The sequence below is a fragment of the Cricetulus griseus genome, chromosome 4, assembly GCF_003668045.3.
Source record: "Cricetulus griseus strain 17A/GY chromosome 4, alternate assembly CriGri-PICRH-1.0, whole genome shotgun sequence".
NCBI classification, from domain to species: Eukaryota; Metazoa; Chordata; class Mammalia; order Rodentia; family Cricetidae; genus Cricetulus; species Cricetulus griseus.
In genome coordinates, this window is record NC_048597.1 from 175,944,592 (window position 1) to 175,961,209 (window position 16,618).

Sequence of the window (16,618 nt, forward strand, 5' to 3'; positions counted from 1 at the left end):
GCTACACAGAGAAACCCTGTCTCAGAAAACAAAACGAAAGAAAGGAAGGAAGGAAGTTATCACAAAGGAATAAAGTACAGAGTAATAAAGACATCTGGTGTCCTCTGGTCTCCATGTATGTACCTGCACATACAGCGAACAGACACACACACACACACACACACACACACACACACACACCAATTTGTTTTTCTATGTATCTCACTTCTGAACATGATGGTGTACAAAGAACAGATAGGAAAATCTTCTATTATGTATTCCTACCTTCTTACATGTGATTTCAACTCAATTTAGGGCAAAGATACATTCTCTTTTCTCAAATTATAAAGGAAAGAAAACATCCTTATGTGGAAATCAGCATTTCTCCTGTTAATTTCAATCCTGTTTGGACACCTTCCTTTTTCCTTTCTTCCTCTTAAAAGTTCTATCTACACCAACGTCAGCATGGTGACTCTGAACTCTGTGCTCCTGTGTCACTTAACACACCAAAGTCAGCCTGGCAACTATGTGCTTGTGTGTCACTTAACACCACATTTTGTTAGGAAACAACCTCTTCATGAAGAATTTATCATCTTGGCTCTTTGCATGTAACATCATGTCCCCAAAGAAAATTCTGTGTTTGCCTCTCACCTGAACTTGACAGTCTCTCTCTTTTTCTGCTATCATTCACCTCTATGGGCCCTTGGTCACACAGTTTGTGCAAGAACTGCTCTACAAAAATAAAACTGTCCTATACTACTGGACTAAAAAGAAAGTAATTTTCAAAAAAGTAGAAAAATGTAATTTTAGTCAACTGTCCTCTGCAGGAACAAGACATGATGTATTACAACAAAAAAAGCAAGTGACACTGCCATTAATATCTAGCGCCCCTGGAATTCTCTGGCACTCCAGAACACATTTTTATAGCACAGTCAAGAAAATTCTATTGGCAAATCTTTAGCAATACATGCACATGGGAACCCTTATAGAATCTACAATTCAAAATCGAGCTGGATGTTCTATAAACTGACAGGGATAATGGAGGCTGCATCTTGCTTTTTACATCAGAAAATGAAATCAGCCAGTAGATTTGATTGGCCAGCTGGACAGACAGGAGAGACCTGCCATCTGTGGAGAGATTAACAGTCAGCCGGATCTCTCAAAAGGTACTTAGGAGATAGGAAAACCATGTTGCTATGACAGCCTGAAGCAACTGACACTGATGAAATGACGTGACTGTGACCCAATAGCCTTTATATAAATAATGCCACAACTCAACTCCAAGTGTCCCTACTCTTCCTCTTGTACAGCTCCACCGGGGAAAAGTGAGGGGCTGCTGACATCCAAGGCTGGCTTTAAGGGCTAGGCACGTGGCTCAGTTAGTACAATTCTTGCCTAGAATGAGTGAAGGCCTGGGTTTGATCTCTAGCATCACATAAACTGAGTAGTGGAGCACATCTGTAATCCTAGCACTCGAAAGTCTCCACTCTCCATGGGAAAGAAGTTCAGGTCATCTTTACCTACACAGGAAGTTTGAGGTCTGTCTGGTATACAAGAGACGTTGGAGGTGAAGCAGACTATATATATGTATATTCTCTTCCCATATATCTTTTATCTTTTCAATCCCCAATACTAACACACACACACACGAGAGAGAGAGAGAGAGAGAGAGAGAGAGAGAGAGAGAGAGAGAGAGAGAGGGGCGAAAGAAAAAGAGAGTTTTTTTTGTTTGGGGGATTTTTGTTTGTTTGGTTTTTGAGACAGGGTTTCTTTGTGTAGCCCTGGCTGTCCTGGAACTCACTCCATAGACCAAGATGGCCCCAAACTCACGCCTGCCTCTGCTTCCCGCTTTGCATGGTGAGTCCCTAGGTTCAATCCCCAATACTAACATACACACACACATGAAACATATAACACAAACATAACATAATACACTCGCCATATAAGTACCATATAACACAAACACAGTTTATGTGTAGCAGAGGCTTAACAGGCTGCTCTAGACTTCTTTGTACCATATAGTTTCAGGAGTCAGTCTGAATTTGCCAAAGTCAAGGCCACCTGGCCACCAATAATGCTATGGACCATTTTTTTTTTTAAAGATTTATTTATTTCATGAGTATGAGTGTTTTGCTTATCTGTATGTATGTGTATCACATGCATGTCTGGTGCTTGAGTAAGTCGGAAGGGGTCAGACTGTTGTTAGCTGCCATGTGGGTGCTGGAAACTGAACCCAGGTCCTTCATGAGAGCAACAAATGTTCCAAACCACTAAGCCATCTCTCTAGCTCCTAACATGGACCATATTAATGTCTTCCTTCTATTTCCCTTTTCTTTCTCTCTTTCTTTCTATGAGACAGATTCCTCTTTGTAGCCCAGGCTGGACTCAAACCTTCAGTGAGCTTCTGCCTCAGAATTGGCAATCCCATCTCAGTATTGGGATTACAGGTATGAAGTCTACTTTCTCTTATCTTTTTTGCCAAAGGATTTAGACTGTAGCCTTACAGGCACTGTTAAGAACTGAACATGTAGGGGCTGGAGAGATGGCTCAGAGGTTAAGAGCACCGACTGCTCTTCCAGGGGTCCTGAGTTCAATTCCCAGCAATCACATGGTGGCTCACAACTATCCGTTATGAGATCTGGTGCCCTCTTCTGGTGTGCAGATATACATGAAAGCAGCATGTTGTATATTAAATAAATAAAATGTAAAAAAAAAAAAAGAACTGAACATGTAGCTAGGCATTGGTGGTACATGTCTTTAATCCCAGTACTCAAGAAGCAGAGGCAGGTGGATCTTTTGAGTTTGAGGCCAGGCTGGTCTACAGGGTGAGTTCAAGGACAGCGGGGGCTACATAGTCAAACCCTGTCTTGAAAAACAGGAAAAAAAACAACAACAAAAGCCAAAACCACCAACAACAACAAGAAAACCACCTCCCCCAAAAAGAACTGAATGTGTGAGTGTGTTCGTGTGTGTGCACACACTTTTTTGCCATTGGAAATACCTTGAAAGAAATTACAAACACGCCTTCTGTTTCACTTCCATATTGCTGAATGGCCTCTTCATCTTCTGTCACCATAACAATGGGCATCCTGTCCCCGCAGTGGTGATAGTACCAAACAGCTGAGTTGTATATGCTCCTGGGACAGCAAAGGGTAGTGAGCAACCCAGGCACAAACACAGCTGCTGTTCAGAATGTCACACTTGGTTCCTATCTGTCATCCTGTGTCCATATAGCTAATCATCCATCCATCCATCCATCCATCCATCCATCCATCCATCCATCCATCCATTTTTTGTTCTTTCTTCACACAACAAATAGTTTTTGGGTATCCACTCTAGATAACTGGGGGCTGGGCCCTCTGTGGGAGACAAAAGGAATCAGAAAGCACCTCTCATCTCTTCTTCCTAGATGTTCAGTTTCCATAGCAACTATTTTCAGTTCCTGCTTTTGTTTAGAAACCTGGATTCTTGTCACTTTGTAACACTTTCTAATTGGAGGCTGAGCTACAGGGCACATGGGAAATGACCAGCAACACTATGAAAGATGAAGAACAAGTCTCTAGTTAAGAGAAAAACCAGCTGCAAGCAGCTGAAGCTAGAAAGCCAATAAGACCTGAAAGGAAACCACATGATATGCCTGGAATCTCTCTCGGAAGAGCTCAAGTCTAGGTCTGGAGAACTGGGTTCAGCACTGTAGTATATTCCCAGAGAAGTGCACAGATTTGGAAGGTCTACTTCTGCAGGTGTCTGCATCGACCTCTGTAGGGCTGTGGGCAGTTCCATTCCACCCCAAGGAATCTTGGAGTTAACACTTGGGGAGGAGGGCGGGGGGATTACTTAAAGTACTTGGGCTCCTGCATTGGGCTACTTTGGGACTCTCCAAGGTCCCAGCAGGACTGACTGAGCCTCCTTTTCCCGAATTCAACTCATATCCCCCATCTTTCTGCCATCACTTCCGCTCTTGCTGTGGGGAACCACGATCTGCAAACACCTTACACCCAAGTGCTTGCTTCACATTGTACTTTTGGGCAGACCTCAACTAAGTCACTACATTTTCTACAACAGTTTCCATTTAGTGAGACTGGTCCAGGACATTAAATTGATTGAGCAAGTCATCTTTTTATCTTAAGGCATCAAAGTTAAGTCTTCTACACCCTTGGTAGGACATTCCAGCTCTTAGGTCTAGGCAATCTCAGTCTGGGCACCATCATCTCCTCAATCCCAATTTTACCAATTTAACAATTAAGTATTCAGATAACACATCTGAAACACTGACACTTCAGGGTTTACCACAGTCCTAGAATAGCTGCTGCCGTATTCTGGTTTAGCATAGAGAAATTCCAAAGAGCCACAGATGAAGAAATAGAAGAGGTCGAAATGAAGAATGTTGTGACTCGATTCACACCTGGTCTGCCACTTCTCCATGGCCTCCCCCTTTTCCCGGGGTAGGTAACAGTGCTGCTGGAACTCGTTAGCAAAGAGAACGCAGTCATGGCGAGCATCCTTCAGGAGGGTTCGCAGTTTGTTATATTGTCTGTAACACAGGGGACAGAATAAATCTAACACAGCAGGTACTCATCTCCTGCCAACTATCAAAACAGATGAGGCATTTCAGAGGGAGAGATGGATTGTTTAAAGCCCAAGAAATGTCCCAGCACTCGGGAGACTGAGGCAGAAGGATCGTGAGTTCGAGAGTAAAGGTTAGTGAGACTTAGTGCCTTAGAGCTTCTGCCTGTCTCAAAAGACAAAATAAGGGCTGGGAAGATGGCTCAGTAGGTAAAAGTGCTTGTCACACAAATATGAGGACCTCAGCTCAAATTTCCCAGAATCCAAATAAAGCTGGGTGAGAGCATCTGTCATCCAGTGCAGAAAAAGCTCCAAAAACTAGGGTGGTGTGTGCAGTGGTGAACAAGAGATTCTGTCTGAAATGGTGAAAGACAGAAGACATACCCGAGGTTGTTCTCTATCCTCCACTCACATTGTGGCATGTATGAGTGTGCCTGTACACACACACACACACACACACACACACACCAAAAAGAAAGGAAATAAACTAACCCACCACTGAGAAGCATTTATTCGTATTGACTTCTGTGTGCTCAGTGTTAGTGGTTCTCAGTTTTGCCTGTTAGTTGCCTGCACTTGGGGGAAGGCCTCATTAATTACTTTGCAGATTAATTAGACTCCTTCTCCTGCTTTCCCTCAGAGATGCCTGGCTATTTTACTATGCAGTTACATTATCTGCCCTCTTACAGCCACAGCACAGAGACTAGTAAAGCTTTGCACATTTTTGACTTCCCACTTTGTTGGCAAACCTTTTTTTGCTTTTGTTTTTTTGAGACAGGGTTTCTCTGTGTAGCTTTGGAGCCTCTCCTGGAACTAGCTCTGTAGACCAGGCTGGCCTAGAACTCACAGAGATCCACTTGCCCCTGCCTTCTTAATGCTGGGAGTTTTAAGCATTTATACATTTTCCTTTAGCTGGCAGGCCTAGGAAAAAGTCATGTAAAGTAAACAAGTTTAAGGGTTTATCTGTGAATTGTATCTATATAGCCTCTGTGATCTCATGAAGAAGAGATAGACCCAGCTGTCAGACAGTTAACAGAAAGTATAAGTTTTCCTAGTCCGGAGAGCCTTCCAGCAATGTGAGCCAGAACCACGCCCAAACAACAAGTCTACCATGGGTCAGCTTCTGCGAAAGAGCTTTTCAAGAGCCCATCATCAAGAATTACAGTTATTTTAAAAGGATTGGTTGGTCTGTTGGTTTTGCAATGCTGGGATCTAACCCAAGGCCTTGCACTCTGGTTATCTGTGGACAAATGATCACCCTTGGCTAACCTCCTTCCCTCAGGAAGTGTTTGTTACCCTCCTGGGCCAGGCCTTTGGCTGCACTGAACGCCCTTGGAGGCACCATCTAGACAGGTCAGGACCCCACTTGCAGAAGCCTGACTACAGCAAGCAAAACAGCTTTCTGACAAGAAAAAAGAATCAAAACTAGAATTGCAAGCCCACTTCTGGGTGCATGTCCAAAAGACAGAACCAGGGGCTTGTTGATGCAGCTCAGTGGTACAGAGCTTGCCTAGTGTGCTCGAGGCTCTGGGGGAAATATTGATCCCCACTGAATAAATAAGCACACAAATAAATAAAACTGCAAAACCCAACCAAACAAAAATTCAGACAGATATCTGGGCACCCATGTCCACAGTGGCACCTTTTACAGCAGCAAAAAGGTGGAAGCAACTGAATGACAAGGAATAAATAAATGATCCAATGTCAATATTACTTGGCCTTCAAAAGGAGGATTCTTTTTTAATTCAATTACACTTGGTAATTATGAAAATGTCAATCTTTTTTTGTTTTATTTTTTGAGATAGGGTTTCTCTGTATAGTCTTGGTTGTTCACTCTGTAGATCAGGCTTAACTCGAACTAAGAGATCTGCTTGTCTCTGCCTCTCGAGTGCTGGGATTAAAGGTGTGTGTCACCACTGCATGGTGATTTTTGTTTTGTTTTCTTTTTTTTTTTAAGATTTTATTTATTTATTATGTATACAACATTCTGCTTCCGTGTATATCTGCACACCAGAAGAGGGCACCAGCTCTCATAATGGATGGTTGTGAGCCACCATGTGGTTGCTGCTCAAACAGTCGGCGCTCTTAACCTCTGAGCCATCTCTCCAGCCCCCAATTTTTGTTTTCTTTAAGTCAGGTTTTCAACTGGGCATGGTAGCACTTGGGAGGCAAACACAGGTGGATGTCTGTGAGGTAGAGGTCAGCCTAGTCTACATACTGAGTTTCAGGACAGCTAGGGCTATACAGAGAGACCCTGCCTCAAAACAAACAAACAAACAAACAAACAAACAAACAAACAAACAAAAAGACAGAGTCTCATATAGCCCAGGCTCATGTCAATCACTGTGTAATGATTTTCCTACTTCACCTACTTCACCACCTATGTGGTGCTGGGGACCAAATCCAAAGCTTCATCTTTGCTCTACCCTCTAAAAACCTTGAATTTTATGTATATATATATTTCACGAAAATTTAAAACAAGAGTTACCCTACTTAGCAAAAAAAGACAAAATCACTTACTCCAATGGAGTAGATGGGTGAAAGGACAAGGGCTCGCATGGCTTCCTGGAGCAGGCCTGAGACCTGAAGCATGAATGGGAGGAAGCCAGACAAACAGCCCAAAGGGGATGAATGGGGACAGAGCATTCAGGATAGCAGACATGTGCTCTGTTCTGTTCTCAGTACTCAGCCCATAGCAGGGCCAGAAGGAGCGTGGGCATCGCATTTGTGTCAACAGAGATCCAAGTTCAAGATCTGGGATACAAACACACTGCCACCTTCAGAATCCAGTTACCCTTCTGTCAGCTTTACACATACCACCTTTATTTACTGTCTTTTTGAGACAGGGTCTCCTTATGTAAACCAGGCTGGCCTTGAACTCACAGACATCAATCTGTCCCTGCCTCACAAGTGCTGGGATTAAAGGCCATTTTACCATACCTGGCATCACCTTCATTTTAAATTGTATTTAATATGATCGTGTGTGTATGATGTATGTGGGGGCATGGGCATGCTACAAAGCCCATGCAGATGGCAGAGGACAGCTTTGTGGAGTTGGTTCTTTCTGTCCACCTTAGGAGGGTTCTGTGTGCTTCCATCTGTCAGCCAGATAAGGGAAATGGACAAACAGCACAAGAATACTGATGGGGGAGACGGGGGTTCAGCAGTGAATTACTCTGAGTGTGGCAGTCAGGGATTCTTGAAATGTGGAGGCTTGTGGTTATAATTTAGCAGTGTACATATGCAATACAGTCATAATTCCTGTTAGCAGGCTTTACAGTGTTTATGACAGAGTCAGCAGACAGAAGCCTGTGTGAAGTCAGCACAGAGATGTTTCAGAACACTGTGGACAAATGTCACAGAGTGATGGCAGTGGTTCAGACAATCAAGATCTTTAATCCTAACATTCCAGTCTTAGGCTGGACTTGGTAGAACACAGCTTTGATCCTAGGATTTGGGAGGGAGAGGTAGGAAGATCAGATGTTCAAGGCCATCCTCAGTTACAAGTTTGAGCCAGCCTGTGCTACACAAGACTCTCTCAAAACAAGTTTTCAACTTGCTGAATGGCCTTTTCACAGGGGTTGCATATCAGGCATTTACATTATGATTTCTATCAGTAGCAAGATTACAGTTATAAAGTATCAAAAATAATTTTATGGTTGGGGGTCACCACAACATGAGGACCAGTATTAAAGGGTCACAGCACCAGGAATGTTGAGAACTGCTTTGGAATATTTTATCACTCTGTGTGAAGATGTGTCGCTGTTTTACCTTGCCTTTCTAAGGCTCTTGATTGGTTTAATAAAGAGCTGAGTGGCCATTAGCTAGGCAGGAGAGAATAGGCGGGACTTCTGGGCAGAGAGAGGAACTAAGGGTTAGAAGCTGGAGAGGTGGGGCTGGAGAGATGGCTCAGAGGTTAGGAGCACTAGCTGCTCTTCCAGAGGTCCCCAGTTCAATTCCCAGCAACCACATGGTGGCTCACAACCACCTGTAATGAGCTCTGGTGCCTTCTTCTGGCCTACCTGGATACAGTATACATAATAAATAAATACATCTTAAAAAAAAAAAAAGAAAAGAAAGAAGTATCTGGAGTGGCAGAAGATGCCAGCAAGACACCGAGGAAGTGTGGAGGAGAGGTAAAAAGCCACATGGTGCCGGGCAGTGGTGGTGCACGCCTTTGATCCCAGCACTGGGGAGGCAGAGGCAGAGGCAGAGGCAGGCAGATCTCTGTGAGTTCGAGACTAGCCTGGTCTACAAGAGTTAGTTCTAGAACAGCCTCCAAAGCCACAGAGTCTGTCTCAAAAAACCGAAAAAACAAACAAAAAAGCCGCATGGCAGAAAGTAAATTAATAGAAACAGGTTAAGTTATAAGAGCTAGTGGGACAAACCTAAGCTTGCCTTTATAATTAATAAGTCTCCGTGCCATTATTTGGGGATCCCAAAAAAGAAAGAGAACCACTGCTCTAAGGGCTAGCTAAGGGAAGAGCTGGGGAAGTGAACTCAGTAGGTCTTTCTTTGCTAGGCTTTGCAGTGCCATGCTAGGGTCTCCTAGACTTACTTTCAGGTGTCTTTTTTTTTTTTTTTTTTTTTTTTTTTGAGACAAGTTTTCTTTGTGAAGCAGTCCTGGCTGTCCTTGAACTTACAGAGATCCACCTGCCTCTGCCTCCCAAGTACTGGGATTAAAGGCATGCTCCACCATGGCCCAGCGACTTTCAGGTGTCTTAAGAGAGCCTATAGATCATAGACTGGAACCTCTCAAATCATCTATGAAAATGAACTTTTCCTCTTTGTGAGTTAATGATCTCAGGTCTATTTGTTACAGTAACAGAAAATCAGCTAATACACCAGTCTGCAGTGCTGTATAAAATTAGTGCTGCTGTTTTAGATACTTCTGCCTTAGCCTCAAGTGTCCTCCCTCTGTCCAATTACCTGAGACAAAACCTTAGTGCTATCCTTGACAACACCTCCTCCCCATCATGCATCTAAAATCATTACTAAGTTCTATAAATTAAAAAAAAAAAAAAGCCAGGTATGGTGGCGCACACCTACAATACCAGCACTTGAAAGGCTGAGGCAAGAGAATCTCTGTGAGTTTGAGGCCAGCCTAGTCTACCTAGTCAGCCAGAGCTATAGTGAGACCCCATCTCAATAAGTGGAACACCCATTTCCACCCATGTCTAAGCTGCCAGTGTCATCACTGTCGTTTGGGGATGGTTTGAATGTGCTCTTTAGTGGAACTCCCTGTGAGATATTCACAGAGTGGAAAGTCAATCAATAATAGAGATAATTCTGGGAAGTGGTTAGGATTCAAATATCATCAGGTAAAGTTCCAGGATTGAACTGCTGGTGGCTTTATACAAGGGAGAAAAGTAACCTACATCACATGTTTTGTTATAGTCATGCAAAACAGGCTATTGTAACCTATCATCTGTGTTACAGCTACAGCCTCCAGCCTTCTTTCCTTCAGGACTCTTTCCAACAGACTCAGGCAATCTTTTAAAACAGCAACCTGATGTCAGGTCTTCCTGAATAAAACCCTTCTTTGACAGCTCCAAAGCCACGAGGCCTCCCATCTGACCAAATGCCCACTCAATTCCTTGAGTATGCTACATCTCCTCCCTTTTCCTGGAAGGCTCTCCCTTGCCTGGTCTCCTCCTTGTCGTCCTTGAGAACTCAGTATAAGCAGCTCACTCAGGAAAGCCCTTCCTTGCTGGCTGGTTAGCTGGAGCTCTGCTACAGCCTGTCCTGGTACTTAGAACATCTGCCACAGGTGTGGCTCTGCATCTGTTTGTGAGATTACCTGGACTTGCCTGTCCCTCCCAGGACTGGATCTACTTTTGTTTACTGTTGTGTTCTCAGTCAGAGCAGTCTCTGGATGAACACATGGATGAACACATGCACATCTGAGAACACGAATGTGCGGAGTGCCTCACAGAGTCACCAAGTGCCCCTTCATTAAATAAGCAATTGAGGGTTGCTAGGTGACAGATGTGTGACTATCCTGAACAACCAAAGGCCTGACACTGTTCAACTGTTCTATAATCTATTTATGAGAACAGAAATACTCTATACTGGTATTCCTGAGATCAAAATATAAAACCACATCATCACACAACAGGATTACAGGTCATGTCTGTTGTTAAATTCAACTCTGGCAATGTCATTTCAGTAAAATGATACCATTACCTTAGAGCCAGACCCCTGTGCATCCATGTTCCATGCTTGAAGGACTTCATTTACGGATAGAAAATATCTAGAAATAAAAGATTTGACTGTATGGGGAATAGATGTTTTCCCCTGTCTTTGTTCCTCACATACTGTGGTATAACACTAGTTTACTAACACAGCACTTGGGCTGTGTTACACGTTTTAGAAACCTGGAGATGATTTAGAGCCTACAGGAGGATGAGTGAGGGTTATACGCAAATGCCATGCTATTGAAAAAATTTTTACTCTAATCTTTTTGGAGGAGGATGGGCATGTCATAGTGTATGACCTCCCACCATGTGGCTCTCTCCTTCTACCATGTGGATACTATGGATTGAACTAAGGTCATCAGGCATGGTGCCAAGATCCTTTACATGCTGAGCCATCTTGCTGATCCAATGCCTTATTTATTTATTTATTTTAAAAATTAGACTTGGGCTGGAGAGATGGCTCAGTGGTTAACAGCACTGGATGCTCTTCCAGAGGACCCAGGTTCAATTCCCAGCACCACATGGCAGCCCACAGCTGTCTGTAACTCCTGTTCCAGGGGATCTGATGCCTTAATATAGACATACCTGCAGGCAAAACACCAATGTAAAGTAAAAATAAGTAAATCATTTAAAAAATTAGACTTATTCATTTTATGTGTGACTGTTTTGCCTGAATGTATGCATGCATACCATGAGGATGCTTGGTGCCCACAGAGGTCAGGAACTGGAATTTTAGAAAGTTGTGAACCACCCTGTAGTCCTCTTCAAGAGCAACAAATGATCTTAACTGCTAAGCCATCTCTCCAGCTCTCCAAAGCCATTTTCTTTCTCTTTTCTTTTTTCTTTTTTTTCTTTCTTTCTTTTTTCTTTTTTTTGCTTTCTTTCTTTTTTTTTTTTTTTTTTTTGCTTTTTTTTTGCTTTTTCGAGACAGGACTTCTCTGTGTAGCTTTGGAGCCTATCCTGGCAACGCTCTGGAGACCAGACTGGCCTGGAATTCATGGAGATCCGCCTGCCTCGGCCTCCCTAGTGCTGGGATTAAAGGCGTGTGCCACCAATGCCCGGCTCCAAAGCCATTTTCTATCTGGAGCTTGAACAGCTGCAGATTTTAGTAGCCTTGCGGTCTATATTGGCTTCAAGCTTTCTGTATAACCTAGACTGACCTAGAACTCCTGATCCTTCTGCCTCTACTTTATAGGCATCTGCCACCATGACTGACTACTGGGTATCCAGGAGAACATTTTCTGCTAGAAACAGGGCTGATATTGTAACATCTGCAGGTATGGTAGTTTGAATGTAGTAATGTAATCTCATAGGGAGTGACACTATTAGGAGGTGTGGCTTTGTTGGAGGAAATGTGTCACTGTGGGGCAGGCTTTGAGGTTTCCTATGCTCAGAATACCGCCCAGTGTCTCGGTCAACTTCCTGTTGCCTGTGAGACGTAGGACTCTCAGCTATGTCTGCCTGTACACTGCTATGCTCCCCACCACGATCACAATGAACTGAACCTCTGAACTGTAATCGAGCCATCACAACTAACTGTTTTCATTTACAAGAGTTGCCATACTCAGGGATGGAGAGATGGCTTAGTGGTTAACAACACTAGCTGGTCTTCCAGAGGACCTCAGTTCAATTCCCAGCAACTATAAGATGGCTCACAACCATCTGTAATGACATCTGGTGCCCTCTTCTGGCATGCAGGGATACATACAGAGAGAATACTATATACATAATAAATAAATGTTAAAAAAAAAAAAAAGAGGGGCTGGAGAGATGGCTCAGAGATTGGGAGTGCCGACTGCTCTTCCAGAGGTCCTGAGTTCAATTCCCAGCAACCACATGGTGGCTCACAACCATGTGTTATGAGATCTGGTGCCCTCTTGTGGTGTGCAGATATACACAGAAGCAGAATGTTGTATACATAATAAATAAATAAAATCTTAAAAAAAAAAAAGAGTTGCCGTGGTCATGGTGTCTCTTCACAGCAATAAAAACCCTAACTAAGACAGAGTGACTCTCGAATCCCAGCACTTGGTTTATCTGTTAAAGTCACCAACAGTACGAGCTGAAAGTGCTTGATCTAATGAAAAACAAGGGGTATAGCCGGGCCTACTTCCCAACTCCTCACCTTTTGCTTTCTCATACAGAGTACTAACACATAGGGTAAAGCACAGCAAAACCCAATAGCAGAGCTCTTCATCAACCTAACTATGGAAACAGTCAGGAGAAAGGACATTTAAATTCCACCTTGTTGCTTTCAGTTGTCTCAAGAATTGGTTTTCAAAACAATCCTAATATTAAAATCATTTTAAAAAACAGAAGTTGAAGAGGCTTGCAGTGTGTGAGCGATCCGAATGATAACAACAAATTGATTTTAGTAGAAGAAATTGAAATACGACACCTGCAGCAGTGTTTAAACCTGGATGTGTGTAAACATCTATATCTCTGTGGCTGAATAAAATCAACTTCAAGCTCATTTTAAAATACTCAATTTGAAAAAAAAAAAAAACCTAGGCACATTCCAGCTAAGGCATATTTTTCTGAACTGAGCATGAGGACAATTTATCATTTTCATACACAAATAAAGAAAACTTTATCTTTTACTACCAAAGTCTGAAGAAACCAAAACGTCTTAAAAACAGAATAAATACAGTTTCTGCTTGTTAAGTAACTTGGAGTGTTATTTAACATGCTATTCTCATAGTCTTAAGTTCGGATCATAAAAGTTTCCAAATGTTAAATGAAGCAAAACTGTATTTTAGGGTATTTGTACAGAAAAAAAGGGGCAACCTTTCTTTCATTTAGGCACAAGGCAAGTATTTTAAACTGGTTCAATTAAAAATGTTTTGCTTAGCAAATACAATTACTATGGCTGATAGTTATAGGACTAATCTAAAAATAAGAATGAGCTACTTTTTTAATTTCATTGAATAAATCACTGTAAGTACAATTTGCATCCACAATAAAGGAAGATAAGATTTAAAAGTATTCTTTTACTGAGAAAAGAATGCTCCTGAAACAATGTATCTATAAATAAGAAGATTAAATAATATACATTAGCAAAAATAAAAAGAAACAATTGTGCTACCTATAAAAATGTAAACCAGAAGCCAATTCACGTGGAATCTTAAATACCTGCATCCCCAGGACACTGCAGTTTATTGATCTACAGTCAGATCTTTTGGCCAGGTGTTGAAGCACACATATAAAATGTTACTGCATTTCTCACCAGCAAAGAGAATACCAAATTAGTTTCAAAAATCCTTTCTGACAAAATAATGAATTCCTCCTCCTCCCCTCCAACAAAGGACCTTTTCTAATGGAAGTGGGGGAACTTTCACAATAAATAAATAAATAATGAAAACCAGATACCTCCGGCCTCTCTGATGCTGCACAGCTTGACAAGCCGTTTGCATGAAAATAATTCCCTTCAACTCGGGAAATTCAAGGACCTCAAGGTAATCCTGGACAACTTTCCAGTCTGGGATCACATAATGAGTCACTTCAGCAGACAAGAGCTTCCCATCTGAAACATAATTCAGAGTGGAAGCGATTAGGTAACATTTTCAAACCTGGTTTATGACTATTTCAATGTCACAGTGCCCCCGGTGTGCAAAATAACTTCTCATCTTAATTTCACCTTGAAGTTTTTAAAAGACAAGACAAATCTACTTTGGTAGAGGCTCCAAGTTCAGAGTAGATTCACAGCCACCTTCTCTCTCTTGAAGCTGTGATTAAATAGAAACCCTACATGGTTTATGCTATTGCCAGTTCTTCGGAGAGAATGACTGATATTTTAAAAACATCCTCGGCAGAAAGCTAAATTTCTATGAACTCATCACTGACATGCAAGAACATTCTAATGGATATTTACATATCCATTATATACCTACATATACACACATGTACACATATATGCACATACACGTAAATGCACAAGTGCACATATGTGTGTATTAACCACTTGTATGTACCTAAAAATTCCAAAGTTATTCTGAAGCTTCTGAACATGGCTGGCTACAAGGCTCTAAGAGAGCGATTCTCAACCTTCGTGGGTTGTGACTCCGGGGATGATCGGATAGCAGATGTTTACATTACGATTTATAACAGTAGCAAGATTACAGTTATTAAGTAGCAACAAAATAATTTTATGGTTAGGGGGTCAGCACAACATGAGGAACTGTATTAAAGGGTTGCAGCATTAGGAAGGTTGAGAACCACTGCTCTTAAGGGTTGAAGAGAATGTACTAGAAAGAATGGGCAGTATAAGCCGGGTGTTGGTGGCACACGCCTTTAGTCCCAGCACTCGGGAGGCAGAGGCAGGCGGATCTCTGTGAGTTCGAGGCCAGCCTGGTCTCCAGAGCGAGTGCCAGGATAGGCTCCAAAGCTACACAGAGAAACCCTGTCTCGAAAAACCAAAAAAAAAAAAAAAAAAAAAAAAAAAAAGAATGGGTAGTATGGTAGTATAGGCAGCTGTTTCGTCAAGCTGAAAAGACCTCCCATGCTCATCTCCTACTAGGGGTAACAAACAGCAACCCTACAGCCTGAAAAAAGGGAAATCAGGTCCCCAGCCCAAGGCTCCTGCCATGAAGAAGCTGTCATGCTGGAGGGTCTGCGTTCTGGCAGGAGCAGAGCAGGCCATGTCACATGCCCAGCAGTACGTTCGGGAGTCAGCCGGGAGCAGCCTCTTTCCAGCGGGTCTCCGCTATCTCACTGCCACCGAGCTGCGGGCGGAGGTGCTTTTCGGTCCCTTGGAAAACCCGAAGCACCCTGAGTCTCTGAGCCAAGGGAACACCAGGCTCGCTCTCGGTGCCCCCTACTTTTGGTCCGGCCACTGCAGTAGATGAGTCCCGCGAGTTGCACCCGGGTGTCGCCTGCTTCCCACCCGCAGGAGGGACTGCCTTACACGCAGAGAACGCTCCGCCGGGCCGCCTCCTGGGCTGCCCTGGTCCCGCCAAGCCCAGGCTGGGTTTGCTCGCTCTGGCTCCGCCCTTGACGCCAGGCCAAATCCGCCCTAGCTCCTCAGGCCCCGGCTCCTCTCTCCTTAGGTCCCCACTCCCTTCACTAGTGCCCAGTCACCATTATGACGCCAGGCCCGGGTTCCCTTTGCTCTTTGGGCCTCGGCCTTCTCTTTCCTTCGGCCCCAGCTCGCCTCTCTCCTTGGGTCCGGCTCCCTTCGCTCGCGCCCGGCAGCCCTCGCTACGTCAGGCCCAGGCCTCCCTCTCCTCGGACCCCGGCCTCCCCGGTCCCTCCCGGCCCTGACCGTTGCGGCAGGCGGCGGGCTGCGGGCAGAGCGGGCTGTTGCAGGGCACGCTAGGCCGCAGGTAGTGCTCGCGAACGATCCGCAGTGTCCGGCCCTGGAAAGTCCTCAGCAGCAGCACCTTCTCCCGCTTCTGTAACATGCTGGCGGCGTCGCCCGGCACGGCGGCCGGGAAGCGGCGGGCGGCAGCGGGAGGCGAGGCCGAGGCTTGGGGCCCGCCCCTCGGGCCTGGTCCGGCAGGCAGTGGTAAGAGCGGTCCCGGCACCGGGAACGACCTAGCTGGGGCCGATGGTCTGCCTGGCCCAGCCCAGCCTGCGCCTAGATTCCTCTGTAAGCCTTAATTGCCCCAGAGCCGGAAAGAGTGTGGATAAACTGTTGACCCCAAGGACCAATGGGCATGACGGTAGGATGTGACAGCTAGTCTAAAAGTCTCGTGTGAAAAGATTATTTTACTTTGTTTCTACCCACGGGCCCTTGTGGGAAGGGCTGCCATATTAACAGGGGTAATAACTAGAGTTTTCTCCTCCTTGCTTTTGCAGTACCTAAAATAATCGAAAGGCCCAGCCAAGCTGGTAACCCGGCTGGCCAAAGATGTTTTTCCCTTCAAAACGTACTTACT

The 16,618-nt window shown here is 44.0% G+C and overlaps 1 protein-coding gene across 3 annotated transcripts in view; it reads right to left on the bottom strand.

Moving 5' to 3' along the window:
* Nucleotides 1–16,349, bottom strand: part of Dis3l (DIS3 like exosome 3'-5' exoribonuclease) — a 38,503-nt gene extending 22,154 nt beyond the window's left edge. Inside the window, exons 1-4 of one of the 3 annotated variants that reach the window (XM_027411363.2) lie at nt 16,003–16,349; nt 14,112–14,265; nt 4,385–4,513; nt 2,981–3,116 (exon numbers count right to left, since the gene is read on the bottom strand). In XM_027411363.2, the coding sequence (XP_027267164.1) occupies nt 2,981–3,116; nt 4,385–4,513; nt 14,112–14,265; nt 16,003–16,141 (558 nt within the window). In that variant the 5' untranslated portion in view covers nt 16,142–16,349. Of the gene's footprint in view, nt 1–2,980; nt 3,117–4,384; nt 4,514–10,731; nt 10,799–14,111; nt 14,266–15,559; nt 15,635–16,002 lie in introns of those variants that run through there. The other 2 variants (XM_027411365.2, XM_027411364.2) reach the window with 2 other exon arrangements.
* Nucleotides 16,350–16,618: the final 269 nt, after the last annotated feature.